Source organism: Scyliorhinus canicula, chromosome 13 (assembly GCF_902713615.1).
Source record: "Scyliorhinus canicula chromosome 13, sScyCan1.1, whole genome shotgun sequence".
Lineage (NCBI taxonomy): Eukaryota > Metazoa > Chordata > Chondrichthyes > Carcharhiniformes > Scyliorhinidae > Scyliorhinus > Scyliorhinus canicula.
The window spans coordinates 148,998,058-149,012,026 of record NC_052158.1 but is presented as its reverse complement, the minus strand read 5'-3'; the positions used below and the strand labels follow the sequence as shown (position 1 = coordinate 149,012,026).

The window sequence follows — 13,969 nt, the reverse complement described above, 5'->3', positions numbered from 1 at the left end:
TGAGTGAGCTGCTGAACCAATTCGTAAGATCTGCCTTAGTTACATCCTCCACTGAATGTTAATTTATGGTTTATAATCAACCACAATTTGCATGTTAATTCATTCTTCACGGATATTGGTTTTGGGTTCTCGACTAAGATAATTTGTTTTGTTTGACTCTTAGAATCATAGAATCCATACAGTGCAGAAGGAGGCCATTCAGCCCATTGATTCTACATCGACACTACGAAAGAGCACCCTACGCAGGCCTAAGCCTCGCCCGATCCCCCGGAGCCCCACCTAACCTTTAGACATGCAGGGGCAATCTAGCTTGGCCAATCCACCTAGCCTGCAGGTGTTTGGACTGCGGGAGGAAACCGGAGCAGCCGGAGGAAAGCCAAGCACACACGGGGAGAACATACAAACTCTACACAGACAGTGACCCGAGGTCGGAATCGAACCCGGGACCCTGACGCTGTGAGGCAGCAGTGCTAACCACTGTGCCAGCGTGCCGCCCTTGTACGGTTAAAAAAAATGTACTTTGTTTGAACTGTGGAATCTTGTGGCTTCATCTTTTCAGTAAATAACTGGGATTTCGGATTTCTTAATAAAAAGTAGTTACTGGCCTCGATCGGGATCATTACAATTGGCTGTAAAGTGCTTGGGGTTGTCCTGAGCCTATGAAAGCTGCCATGTAAATGCAGCTGTTTCTTTCTATTTCTTTCTTACCCAATAGTTAATCAGTGAAAAGGCCAGGCTGATTGATGCAGCGTTTTGCCTGTGTTCACTCAGCCATCCTTATATGACAGGTCAAATGACTCATGGAAACAGGGCCAATGATCAGTAGCCTGTGGTGTGATATTTCTGCCTTTGGGTTTAAAAATGAAGCTTGGCTGACTCATCGGATCCCCTTTTTTTAGATCCACTCTCTAATCGGCTTCTCAAATGTGCTTTCCTGTTGGGAGCCAGCCAGCTTCGCGCTGATTGTATCTCGCAGTCATGCTGGGTTTTGGCTGACGCTTGCACCCTCCTGGCTCCATTCTGGTCTCTGCGGGAACCTGAATGCTCAGCTGCCCCCTCCCCCTGATTCAAGGGCAAATCCCGGCTCTGTTTCTTAAATCCGGTTATCCCCAAGTCCTATCCTGTGGGCTTCTATTCTATCTCAGCAGCAATGATAATGGAAAAGAAATTGTGCTAATGCCGTGCCTTTAACGTGGCAAAACATCCCAAGATGCCCTGCAGGACCGTCATCAAACAGAATTTGACACCAAGTCACCTAAAAGGCCTTGGGAACACCTTGGTCAAAGTTATTACCTTTAGGGGGAGTCGCAAATGGAGGAAAGGGAGATAGAGAGGTGGAGAGATTTAGGAAGGAATTCCAATGATGCTCCCTCAACCCGTTGAATAGTCACCAATCTAGATTTACATATCATAGGGATTCTATGATATGTAAATCAATTGGAAACACAGCAATCAATGCTGGACCGATTAAAACTGGGGCGACACGAGAGGCCAGTATTAGTGAACCATTTCGGGCGACTTGGGATATAGACAGTAGGTTTGAAGATTCAGTTATCACCTGCGGAATGTACCCCTAATACTCGCTCAGCAGGTCTGCTGAGACATTATCCTTTATATGCGTGGCACAGTGGTTGGCCCTGCTGCCTCACAGCGTCAGGGACCTGGGATCAATTCCAGCCTGGGGTGACTATCTGTGTGGAGTCTGCACGTTCTCCCCGTGTCTGTGTAGGTTTCAGGCTGGGTGCTCCGGTTTCCTCCCACAGTCCAAACATGTGTAGGTTAGATGGATTGGCCATGATAAATTGCCCTTAGTGTCCAAAATGTTAGGTGGGGATAAGGCCACCTAGGTAGGAGCCTAGTTAGGGTGCTCTTTTAAAGGGTTGCGCAGACTTGATGGGCCGAAAGTCCTCCTCCTGCACTATAGGGATTCTATGATATGTAAACCTAGATTGGTGACTATTCAACGGGTTGAGGGAGCATCATGCCCAACTCCAATCAGTGTGTTCACTCACCCATCTGGATGATTGCTTTCCAACAGCAGTGATCAGGCCCAAAGCTTTGGCTGATAGTGTCCTCTCTCGCCTCACCCTGACAATCCGAGGCCCACTGAAGCTCCTCTGCGACTAATCTGTCTGAACTCATGTAGAGTCATGGGGCTATTTTCTCCGTTTGGGAGACTAAGTCCCCACGTCGGCATGAAAACGGTGGTGTTTTGAGCCAGGAAAACTGCCGCAAAACGGCCAGCGATTCCCTGCTCGGGGGAGGGGGGGGCGCTAGCAGCTCCCAGTTCTAGCTGCTGATACGACCAGGCTCATTGCCGAGTCCGTGGCTGCGCATGCACATGGCGGCGGCCTGCAGTGCCTCCCCCACCACAGTGCCCCCAGCCCCGAATAAAGCCCCCCCTCCCTGCCCACGGATCAGCCCTCCCCCAACTGTGGCGGCGCTGGTCTGAGTCCGCAGCCACCACACTGAATTCCCGCCAGGTGAGACCACACGTGTCCCACGCCGTCGGGAACTTGGCCGGCCTCGGACGGAGCATCGCGGGGCATGGATACGGCGTGCAGTGTACTCCGCTTTTCAGGGCGCGGAGCATCGCGAAAGCGGCGCCGCCCCCGATTCTGTCATTATCGGGGATTCTCCACCCCTTCGCCGAACGCAATTTCGGTGTCAGGGATCGGAGAACCCAGCCCATGGGCTTTGGGCCGTGATCTAATCTGTGAGTCAGAAAATTATGGGTTTTGAGATCCTTGAGCACACAATCTCTCCAACATTCTCCAAAAGTGTTTGCTGAGCCATAAAAAGATTTTGGACATCCTGACATTGTGTAAAACACTGGGCGGGATCGGCTCGTGCCCCTCTGCGGCATGCTTTGCCCCGGTGTGGGCGGCCTACAATTGGCCGGTGGCGGGATAATCAGGTCTTGCTGCGGTCAATGGGTTTTCCCGTTGGTCATACCCTCGGCCGCCAGGGAACCCGTGGCGGAGGGGTCACTCTCAGCGGGACTGTAGGATCCCTCCAGCTGGAACGTCAGGAAAAATACGGGCACTATATAAAAATAAGTGTTTTTTAATGTGAACTCTGCTGGGTGTAAGAGGATTGACCAGGATTATTTTTTTTTAAATTTATAGTACCCAATTCTTTTTTTCCAATTAAGGGGCAATTTAGCATGGTCAATCCACCTAGCCTGCACATCTTTTGGGTTGTGGGGGCGAAACCCACGCAAACATGGGGAGAATGTGCAAACTCCACATGGACAGTGACCCAGAGCCGGGATCGAACCTGGGACCTCGGTGCTGTGAGGCAGCAGGGCTAACCCACTGCGCCACCCTGCTGCCCGAGGAATGACCAGGGCGATAAATGATGTATTATTTACTGAAACTGCAATAACATTTCCATTTCTCAAGCCTCAAGGGTGCAGAATATATTTGTGAAGGAGGAAAGGGTATCCCACATTTCATCATCCCTCCGATGCTCTTCAACCACCTTGGACTTTAGTTCTGGAATTCCCGACGTGAACCTCCCCGACTCTCCAACGCTTTCTCCTCTTTTAAGGTGTTCATCAAACAATATAGGTCTTTAACCAAGCTTTTGGCCATCTGTCCCAACACCTCCTTATGTGACTTGGTGGCCTGTGAAGAACCTTGGGGTGTTTTATGATACTAAAGGTACCATATAAATACAAGCTGTGGGTACTAAAGTTCTTTCACTTTGGGAGTAGTGGGATAACAGGGGGTAGACATTGGTTCCAACACTACCTTCATGGAAAGGTGATCCAACTATGCTCGTGCTGGAATCTGGTGAGTCCCACCGGACCCCCGCTGATGAGAGAGCAAGATCGAAATCCCAAACCTAGCCAGACTTGGGAATGCTGAAGGGTGAATGGGGAGTAAAGACAAAGGCAGAGTGGGATGGAGAATGGAATTCTGACCACAAAATAACACATCTGTATAACCTAACGCTGCAAACAATCAAAGACAAGTGGACCGATTCTTTCTTCCCTTAACATACTGGATAATATTATCTCAACTGCTTATCGACCTGCAATGTAATCGTTCTAAACCGAGTCAAAGGCCACTTGATCATACTCACCACGGGTTGCAGTGGGGTTCCAGGCATCATGGCATTGGCTAACTGCATCTGCTGGGCCAGCATGGCCATGTTTTTCTGCTGTATCAGGTTATTGCGTCCATTTATCTCCAGCTGCGTTTTTAAGTGGGGTGGTGGGTGAAGGTACTTGCAGTTTTCTCTGGAGCAACGACCCTGCGGAGAATAAGAGGAACACCGTTAAGGCCAAACGCACTCAAAACCCTGAACCCACAGCTGAGCCAAGTTACAACACGCATGTTAACATTTCCTTTGCAGTAGCTGGGCTGTCGGTTCACAGGAACGACAGGGTTTGATTTCCAAACATGCAAGCTTGCTGCATGCGAGGGGTACAGCTGATGTGAAGTCCACTTGCAGGCTAGATGCCAATCTCTTCCCACCCATCCAGTGGCCGGATCGTGGATCAGATCAGGTATTGGCCGGGACTCTGAAAATATTACTGAAGCTCTCCCCAGATCTTCTGGTTTGCCACCATACTCGCAACCCTTTTTTAAACATGGAGCTTATGAGGCCCAGCAGCCTTATAATACTAGGGCAGCACGGTGGCGCAGTGGTTAGCACTGCTGCCTCACGGCGCCGATGTCCCAGGTTCAATCCCGGCTCTGGGTCACTGTCCGTGTGGAGTTTGCACATTCTCCCCGTGTTTGCGTGGGTTTCGCCCCCACAACCCAAAAATGTGCAAACTGGGTCGACTGGCCACGCTAAATTGCCCCTTCATTGGAAAAAATGAATTGAGTACTCTAAATTTACAAAATAAAAATTGTAATACTAGTAGAAGTATACATTATGTATAATTCACAACATTTGCAGGGTCAGTTTTCAGTCCAGAATTTCCCCAGTTTTCTCAGAGCACCCAGTGAGTAGAGCACACCCATTTCTTCTTCTCTATTTTACACAAAATGTGCAGTGCAGGAATAGACCGTTCAGTCCAACTGGTATGTGATGGTCTTCAAGCTCCAAACTAACTTCCTTCCATCTCTCTATCATGAGATGCTGAGTAAATCAGATCTATATTCTCTGGAGGTCAGAAGAATAAAAAGTGATCTTATTGAAACATCCAGGGCGCGATTCTCCGAAATGGAGACAAAGTCCCGACGCTGGAGTGAAAACCGGAGTGTTTCACTCCGGCTTTGGAGCCCGCTCCCAGCCCCCTATTCTCCCGCCCCCAGGGGGGGCTAGGAGCAGCGTCGCGTATTTTACGCACGGCGGGCCTTGGCGCTGCGTAAAAAGCGGCGCCGCGTAAATGACGCGGCTGGCGTCGGATAAATGAAGTTACCCGCGCATGCGTGGTTGCCGTCCTCCCCGAGACCGCCCGCAAGAAAATGGTGGATAGATCTTGCGAGGCGGCGGAGGAAAGGAGGTCCTCCTTTAGCGAGGTCAGCCCGCCAATCGGTGGTTCCGATCGTGGGCCAGACCCCATCAGAGGCCCCCCCCCCCCCACGTTCCCGCCGGCAGCAACCAGGTGTGGATGGCGTCGGTGGGAACCTGTTGTATTGGGGCGGCCGCTCAGCCCATCCAGGCCAGAGAATCGTCACCCGGCGTGGGGGAGGAGAATTTCGCCCCCAAAGTTCTAATGGGGCTTGACAGGGTAGATGCTGAGAAGTTACATCCCCCCTAACTGGGGAATCTCGTCTCAGGACAAGAGGTCAATCATTTAGGACTGAGAGGAGGAGAACTTTCTTCGCTCAAAGGGTTGTGAATCTTTGGAATTCTCTATCCCAGAGGGTTCTGAACGCTGCATTGTTGATTGTATTTAAGGCTCGGATAGAAAAATTTTGGTCTCGCAGGGAATCAAAGAATACGGGGAGAGGGCAGGAAAGTGGAGTTGAAATCCAACATCATTGATTGCATTGAGTGGCGGAGCAGGCTTGAAGGGTCATATGGTCTACCCATGTCCCTATTTCATATGTTCTTCTGTAATCATAAAAACATGTCCTTCCATTCCTTTCACTGGCATAGTGTTTAGCCTGCTGCCTCACAGCGCCAGGGACACAGGTTCAATTCCGACCTTAGGTGACTGTGTGACGTTTGCATGTTCTCCCCGTGTGTGTGTGGGTTTCCTCCAGGTGTTCCGGTTTCCTCCCACAGTCCAAAAGTGTGCAGGTTAGGTGGATTGGCAATTCTAAGTATCTTTAGGTTAGGTGGGGTCAGGGATAAGGCAGGGGATTGGGCCTAGGTACGGTGCTCTGCGGGAGGTCCAGTGCAGACCCTATGGGCCGAATGGCCTCCTTCTGCACTGTAGGGATTCTATGTGTGTGCGTATATAGCTTCCCCTTCAGTGCATGTACAGTAGTCACTTCAGCTACTCCTTGTGGTAGCAAAATCCACATCTCGCTTTTCTCTGAGTAAAGAAATTTATTCTGAATTCATTATTGGATTTACTGATGATTATCGTGTATTTATGATCCCTAGTTTATTGTTTCCGTCTTAGCATTTGTATGAAGAAGCCAATCCAGACTAAATAAAAAATAAAAAGCCATTAATGCAAGTCTAAGATGATTTCGGGTCTGGGCTCATTTGGCAGGAGCCAAATGCGTCTGCCTGGTGATGCATCTGAAGACTCAATGCAGAAACCTCCCTCCCTATGATGGATACCAACTGAAATGGAAAAGTGAAGCTCCCAGCAGAGGGAGTCATCTTCTGACACTGCCAGGCTTACAAGAAGCAGGCCCAGGTTCTGCCTCAAGTTGGCAGCCCTGGAGTTTCCAGGAATTAACATTGAATCACCAGAACACTGCCCAGAAGAAAGATCACGGCGACATTGTCTGCTCGCTGTTGACTTCCTTCCGAAATGCATTATTTATACAAATCAGTAATTTGTTGAAAATGTGTTAAGTAAAATCGAGTGCTGCATGCAAGGGGTATAAAGGATGCAGAGTCAACTTGCCGGCATGTCACATTGTTCTCACCCACCCATTGGTCAGATAGTGGATCAGAGTGTTCGACTCTCAGGCAAGCATCATCCAATGAGATAATTAGCAGCTTGTTTGCTTTCCAATTAGTGGGGGAAAAGAGCGGGAGGAGGAGGGAGCAGGGCGGGGGGGGGGGGGGGGGGGGGGGGGGGGGTGCTACTGTGAGGATGAATGCCTGTGGGAATGCAGGGGTGGAACGGTTTGTGACGTAGCCTCCAGGGAAACATCCACATGGAGTTGGCAATCCCTGTTCCAGACATTGCAAGACCGTCTGTAGAACCCCACGATCCACCTCAACCGGTTCCTTGCTAGTTGACAGCAGGTCCACTGGATTCCCTTTGGGGTTTGAGTAAACGTAGATCATTCACATGCATTGCCAGCTCGTGTGCCATTTCCTCATGTCCCTGCTACAGTAGATATGGGAAACATTTTGAAGAATCAGACACGGTGTTGCATCATAAACAATGTGAGTTCCATTCCTCCAATTTGATCCATGCCCATTTCAGCCCCAGTTCGGATATCCAGGCCGACTTGTAGGCAAGAAGGATACTTACTGAGCTGCCTCAACCTTCTGGTAAATAAATTACCTCATTTATACCCTGAAGTTGAGATGAGAATTGAAGTTAACTGACCAGCGTCATCTCAACATTCTCCTCACTCCCCTATAGGTTTTGGATATGGCTAAAATTTGGACCTGGTCTAACAATAGTACACTGCATTTTTGTAGCATATGTAATGTGGTAAAAACATTCTCAGTCACTTCATAAGGGCGTTTCAAACAACATAGGACATGATGCCACAGAAGGAGGTATCATGGGCAGCACGGTAGCACAGTGGTTAGCACCGTGGCTTCACAGCGCCAGGGTCCCAGGTTCGATTCCCTGCTGTGTCGCTCTGTGCAGAGTCTGCACGCTCTCCCCATGTCTGCGTGGGTTTCCTCCGGGTGCTCCGGTTTCCTCCCACAGCCCAAAGACGTGCAGGTTAGGTGGATTGGTCATGATTTTAGTGTCCAAAGGGTTTAGGAGGGGGTATTGGGTTTCAGGAATAGGGTGGAAGTGAAGCTTAAAGTGGGTCGGTGCAGACTCGATGGGCCAAATGGCCACCTTCTGCACTGAATGTTATATATGTTCGATGTTCTATTTTAGAAGGGTAACTTAATCAACATGTTAGGCTTTAAGGAGTGATTTCAAGGAGAGGGAGGAGTTTAAGACCGAGGCAGCTGAAGGTATGGCTGTCAATAGGTAGAGCAATTAAAATCAGGGATGTTCAGGAGCAACAGACTGAAGGAGTGCTGGTACCTCAGAAAGCTTTCAGACTGTAGGGTGTTGCCAGGATAGTGAGGGGTTCCCTCCCTCTGAAACTTTTGGATTCCGTTACACATGACCCAAAAGCATAAATATTACCAATCTGACTTCATAGAACATAGAACAGTACAGCACAGAACAGGCTCTTCGGCCCTCGATGTTGTGCCGAGCAATGATCACCCTACTCAAACCCACGTATCCACCCTATACCCATAACCCAACAACCCCACCCCCCCTTAACCTTACTTTTTAGGTCACTACGGGCAATTTAGCATGGCCAATCCACCTAACCCACACATCTTTGGACTGTGGGAGGAAACCGGAGCACCCGGAGAAAACCCACGCACACACGGGGAGGACGTGCAGACTCCGCACAGACAGTGACCCAGCCGGGAATCGAACCTGGGACCCTGGAGCTGTGAAGCATTTATGCTAACCACTATGCCACCGTGCTGCCCCTAGCCTGGGCCTCTGGATTACTAGTCCAGTGACATTACCGTTGCACCACCATTTCCCCCAAAATCTTCATTTTGTGGAGTTTCACGGACTGGAAATACATTCCAGTGATTCCAACAGCGAGAGCCTAGGATCTCAGCAGGGTTATCAATCTTTTAATAATTGAAAGAATCACAGGGGTTCCTGTGACTAAATCCCCAAATCCCCAGTGCACACTCCAATTTATCAAATCCATCATTCAGTCAACACATTTAAAAGAGGTCATATTTCTGTTGCAGATTAGTCAGCTGAGACTCTCGGAGATCTGCCCAATATCAATACGGTTGGGTCTGCAGTTGTGAAAGTCGGCCAGAAATAGTCAAGGGGCAGCTTGCTGTCAGCAAGGTGGAGATCTTCTGCAAAAGGTATATTCCATCGACTACTTCAAAAAGATTAGACTTCTTTGCTCTGGTCTGTCGCTGCTTTACATAAGCGATCATCACTTCTATGAGATGTTATCACTCCTGTGAATGCAAATGCTCCAGTACAGATGCACTCTTTGTCAGAGTAGTTGACAATCCCTCACAGACAGTGCCATGGGATCCTTGCCTCCATAATGAAACGTTTATTTGTTGCAACAGAGGTCATCGCTGGGTGGACGTTGAACTCAGTTAACTTGTAACTGAACATCAACCACAACTAAGAAGGCGAGGGAAATGATTTAATGCCTCTGTGGGAATAGTGGACAAAGGAACATTGTACAAAAATATCAAATGCTGGTATGCGAATATTCCCACAATTTAATTTCAAAACCCAGCTTCGACGGGGCTCTTTCATTGACCACCGTTTCCAATCTAATTGACGAACAAGTTTGCAAGAGGATCAAAGGTGACATCAGAATTTTAAGATAGAAAAACATTTTATAAAGTGTGAAATTAAAGCAAGAGAATTTGGATTACTTCTGGATTCTGATATTAAGTTAAATTGATCTGCAAACTTGCTCAAAACCCGAACGGGCAAATTGTTGGGCCTCGTGCCTCCTGAACATAAAGATTTGCATTTATACAGCACGTCAGGACATCCCAGAGTGCTTCACGTGAAATGAAGTACATTTTGAAGTAAGTCACTGTTGCAATGTGGGACCCAGCAGACATTTTGCACACAGCAATGTGATAATAGGCTGGATTTTACAGGGGGTGACGAGGAAGGGGAGGTGTAATTGGAGGGAAATTCAGTTCCAAACCGGCTGATGTCCCGGCAACAATAAAAAAACTCCAGGCAGCTCAAACAAGCTGAGGGTGAGGCTTCCATCGCTCCAGTGGGAGGGAGCCCCGCCTTTAACAGCTGCCTGCCAAACTGATTGACCGGCAGCTCCAGCAGCCCCAGCAGTGCCGGGGCTCAGTAGTGGTCACTGCTGGGACTGCAAGCTTGCCCACAATGATCGAGGGCAGGCACCGGATTCAGGAGCCCCGGACATTTAGGGTGCGGAGGAAAGAGGCCCCTTAGGGGGTGGGTTGCAAGGAGGATGGAGTGGGTGGGTTTTGGAGGACAGGTGGGGAGTCACAAAGATGGGGTAAAGTCTTGGGAGGGGGAGGGTGACCCTATGGTGTACAGAGCATCTGCTAAAGATGTGCCTCCCCTTTCTTTCCCATGTTTTCAACAAAGTTGTTGAAAGAACCAGCCTTCCCACTCTCACCCAGCATTTTTGTTTTATAAATTTAGAGTACCCAATTATTATTTTTTTCCAATTAAGGGGCAGTTTAGCGTGGCCAATCAATCCACCTAACCTGCACATCTTTGGGTTGTGAGGGGTGAAACCCACGCAGACCCAGGGAGAATGAGCAAACACCACATTGACAGTGACCCAGGACCGGGATTCGAACCCGGGTCCTCAGCGCCGCAGTCCCAGTGCTAACCACTGTGCCACGTGTCACCCCACTCACCCAGCATTTTATGGTAGCGGAGGTGGATTGAGGACCTTAATCCCTTAATCTACCCACCTCCCCTCCCTTTGCAGGAAACATGCCCAGTAGAAGGGGATTGTAAAATTCAGCCCAATATGTTCAGTGATGTTTGGTTGAAGGATACGTATTGGCCAGGAAGAGCCCCCTTGCCCTTCTTTAATGTCGTGCCATGGAACATCTGAGAGGGTAGATAGGGCTGGGGTTTACCATCTCATCCAAAAAAAACAGCAGTGCTCCCTCAGTACTGTGCTGGGAGTGTCATCGTGGACATTATGCTTAAATCTGGACTGGGACATGAACTCTCAAACTTCATGATTTGGATGGAGGCGGAGGATGAGGTTAACCGGCCGCGTTGACCCTGAAAAGCAGCCCGGCCGGTAGTTGCCGGGAGATCCTTCTTCTGGGATCAGCCGGCTCGCCACGCCTCGCGCAATCGAATGCGATCACGCGCGACGTGGTGATGTAAATCCCACCCATTGCGGGCAGGATCACTTTCTGGCAGCTAGTCTCACTCTAACATGCCCAGGACCTAACCAAGGCGTTGGGATCTAACTCCCTCGCCGTGGAGATCTCGATCGAGTGCCGTTCGGTGCAAGTCTCCACAAATAGGGACCAGACAGAACGGCACTCGTTGGGGTCGCTCAGGGGATCAGAGGCCTCCAGAAGCTTGCCCTGTGGGGAAGGTAGCACCCTGGTATCATTGGTACTACCCAGGCACTGCCAACCTAGTACTGCCACCTGTGCACCCTGGCAATGCAACCTGGGTGCTAGCCTAGCACTGCCAAGGTGTCCATGTGGCAGTGTCAGCTGGCAAGGGCACTGCCAGGGTGACAGGCTGGCATTTTGTGAGCAACAGGGATCGGGCCTGGGGGTGCCCTGCATGGGGTGGAGTTGGGGCTGGGGGCTGTTGGGAGTCAGGTCAGTGGGCGGAGTGATCGGGACGCCATTTTTAGAAAGAGGTCCGCACCGGCCATCAAGCACCTATCTATTCTAATCCCATTTTCATGCAAATGGCCGTAGCTTTAAACGATCTTCTCATCAAAATGCTTCTTAAATGTTGAGAGGGTTCCTGCCTCCACCACCCTTTCAGTCAGTAATTTCCAGATTCCCACCACCCTCCAAATGAAAATGTTTTTCCTCAAAACCACTCTTAAATCTTCTGCCCCTTACCGTAAGTCTATGTCCTCTGATTATTGACCCCTCTACTAAGGGGAAAGATGTATTCCGATCTCCTCTATTCATAGCCCTCATAAGTTTGTACGCCTTGATCAGGTTCCCCCTCAGTCTTCTCTGCTCCAAGGAAAACAACCCTAACCAGCCTCTCTTCAAATCTGAAGCTCTCCAGCTCAGGTAACATCCTGGTGAATCTCCACTGCACCCTCTCGGGTGTAATTATATCCTTCCTATAGTGTGGCGACCAGAACCACACACAATACTCTAGCTGTGGCCTAACAAGATGTGACAATACAATGACTCTCTGGAAAGACAGAGTTATTTCTCATTGACACTGTTGGAACATATTTTCCTATATTGGAAACTTGAAGCAGCAAGCCAGTGTGTCCCATCATTACTGAAAAAAGACTCCTACGGCAGCTTAACGATTTGGTACCTGAGTTCCCAATGTGTCTGTGATTGAACATAATGGGTTGTTTGAGCATAGCAAATGCAAAGCAATTGGGTGGTTGGGGGCAGGAGTATGTGAGCCCTCCCTTACAGGGATGTGCTCCCTCCTGCCCGGAAAACCTTTCCCTTTTTTTCCAACTCGTTTGAATCTTGACGTTGAATGGAAAAGACTGATTGTAACACTGTCCCCTCAATGGGAGATGAATCCAAATAAGAATAGCATGATGAACTCTGAATTAACAGGTCAACATAAATCCTAAATCTGGACACATACATGGGGTGGCATCAGAAACTTTTAAGTGCGCAAGGGCATGAATTTAATCTAGATAGAGGAGAGGAATAAACCTCTATGCTTTAAGGAACCTTCTGGCGAAGTTAATGGGTGCGATCTAAGCAAATTGGAACAGAATCCCACGATGAGCGCGTCTAGCCGGGTGTTTCCCGGCGCTCACAGCGCCAAAAAGCACCACGTTATCTTTCGGGATTCTGTTTCGATTCGGGGGCTCAGCGGGGAATCCCTGCCGAGGCTGCACTTAACCCTGTTTCCTGCACTGAGGAGCGAGTTTCAACCCACGGGCCAGAATCCTCTGATGGTTGCTATTCACTTTTCCCGCCGGCACGCAACCGGGGTTCCCGGCGGCGTGGGGTGCGGCCGTGAAACAGGCGGCTGGCCGAGTGGAGAACCCCGCCGCCCATGATCACCGTCTCTCAAATAGATCTGGGGTTGCATCCACACATTGATTGTTCCATTACTGTGTGTGTACAATAATTACAATGACTAATGCCACTGCTTTGGGCACAGGGAAAAGAGGAAATTGAGGTGAGGGGATGGATGAGGTTAGGGGAGCTAACATATTGGTTAACTTGTCCAACTGATCGGCATCCATGGCAGGTGATGACAAGTCGGTTGCATACCTCTGCACAGAATCTTTGTTCATTCATTCTATCCCGCTGAAACTAAAACACCCAAATGAAACTGGAACAACACCGATGGGTTCAAGGCTGCTGCATTGTCTGCAATAATACTGCCAAAGGACACAAGAGTAAGCCTGTTGTCTGTGGCTGACCCCTTCACACCCATCATGCACAGCTTCCATGACCTCTGAAAGGCTTATTTAAAATCATTTACCTTTGCCACTCTTCCCTGGAAATAACTGTGGATATAATTTAAACTCCAGCCAAGCCACTCGATAAGCTTTAATCACATGGATTTCATCTCTGAAAGCAGCAATCTGAGTCATACAGCCAGTGAATGAGGAATGTACTTTCACTGGAGTCCTAATGGCAGAAAGCAGTAAGCACAATGACCTCACATTTCAAATCACACGACTCAGCCCTTGAAATTATTGTATACACCCTCCAGAAAATGGTGAATTAGTCAGAGTGGATAAGCACTCCTGCTGCAACCTGACACTACAATTGCTTCCCACAAATCCCCCCTTCCACAAATACAACATGCCAATGAACTGTTGCTAACATCACATAGAGGCAGTGTCCAAGGCCTTTTTCCTCCAAAGTTATGTGAGGTGGCTCCCCGAGGGGTAGTTTTTAATCTCGCTCACCAGGCAGGAATCATAGAGTTTACCGTGCAGCTGGAGGCCTTTTGGCCCATCGAGTCTGCACCGGC

General features: G+C 49.2%; 1 protein-coding gene across 13 annotated transcripts in view; it reads right to left on the bottom strand.

Moving 5' to 3' along the window:
• Positions 1-13,969, bottom strand: part of mbnl1 (muscleblind-like splicing regulator 1) — a 347,533-nt gene that overhangs the window by 84,714 nt on the left and 248,850 nt on the right. For all 13 annotated transcript variants that reach the window (XM_038815110.1, XM_038815097.1, XM_038815101.1 and 10 more), the window contains exon 3: positions 4,090-4,260. In XM_038815110.1, coding sequence (XP_038671038.1) covers positions 4,090-4,158 — 69 coding nt within the window. In that variant the 5' untranslated portion in view covers positions 4,159-4,260. The remainder of the gene's footprint in view (positions 1-4,089; positions 4,261-13,969) is intronic.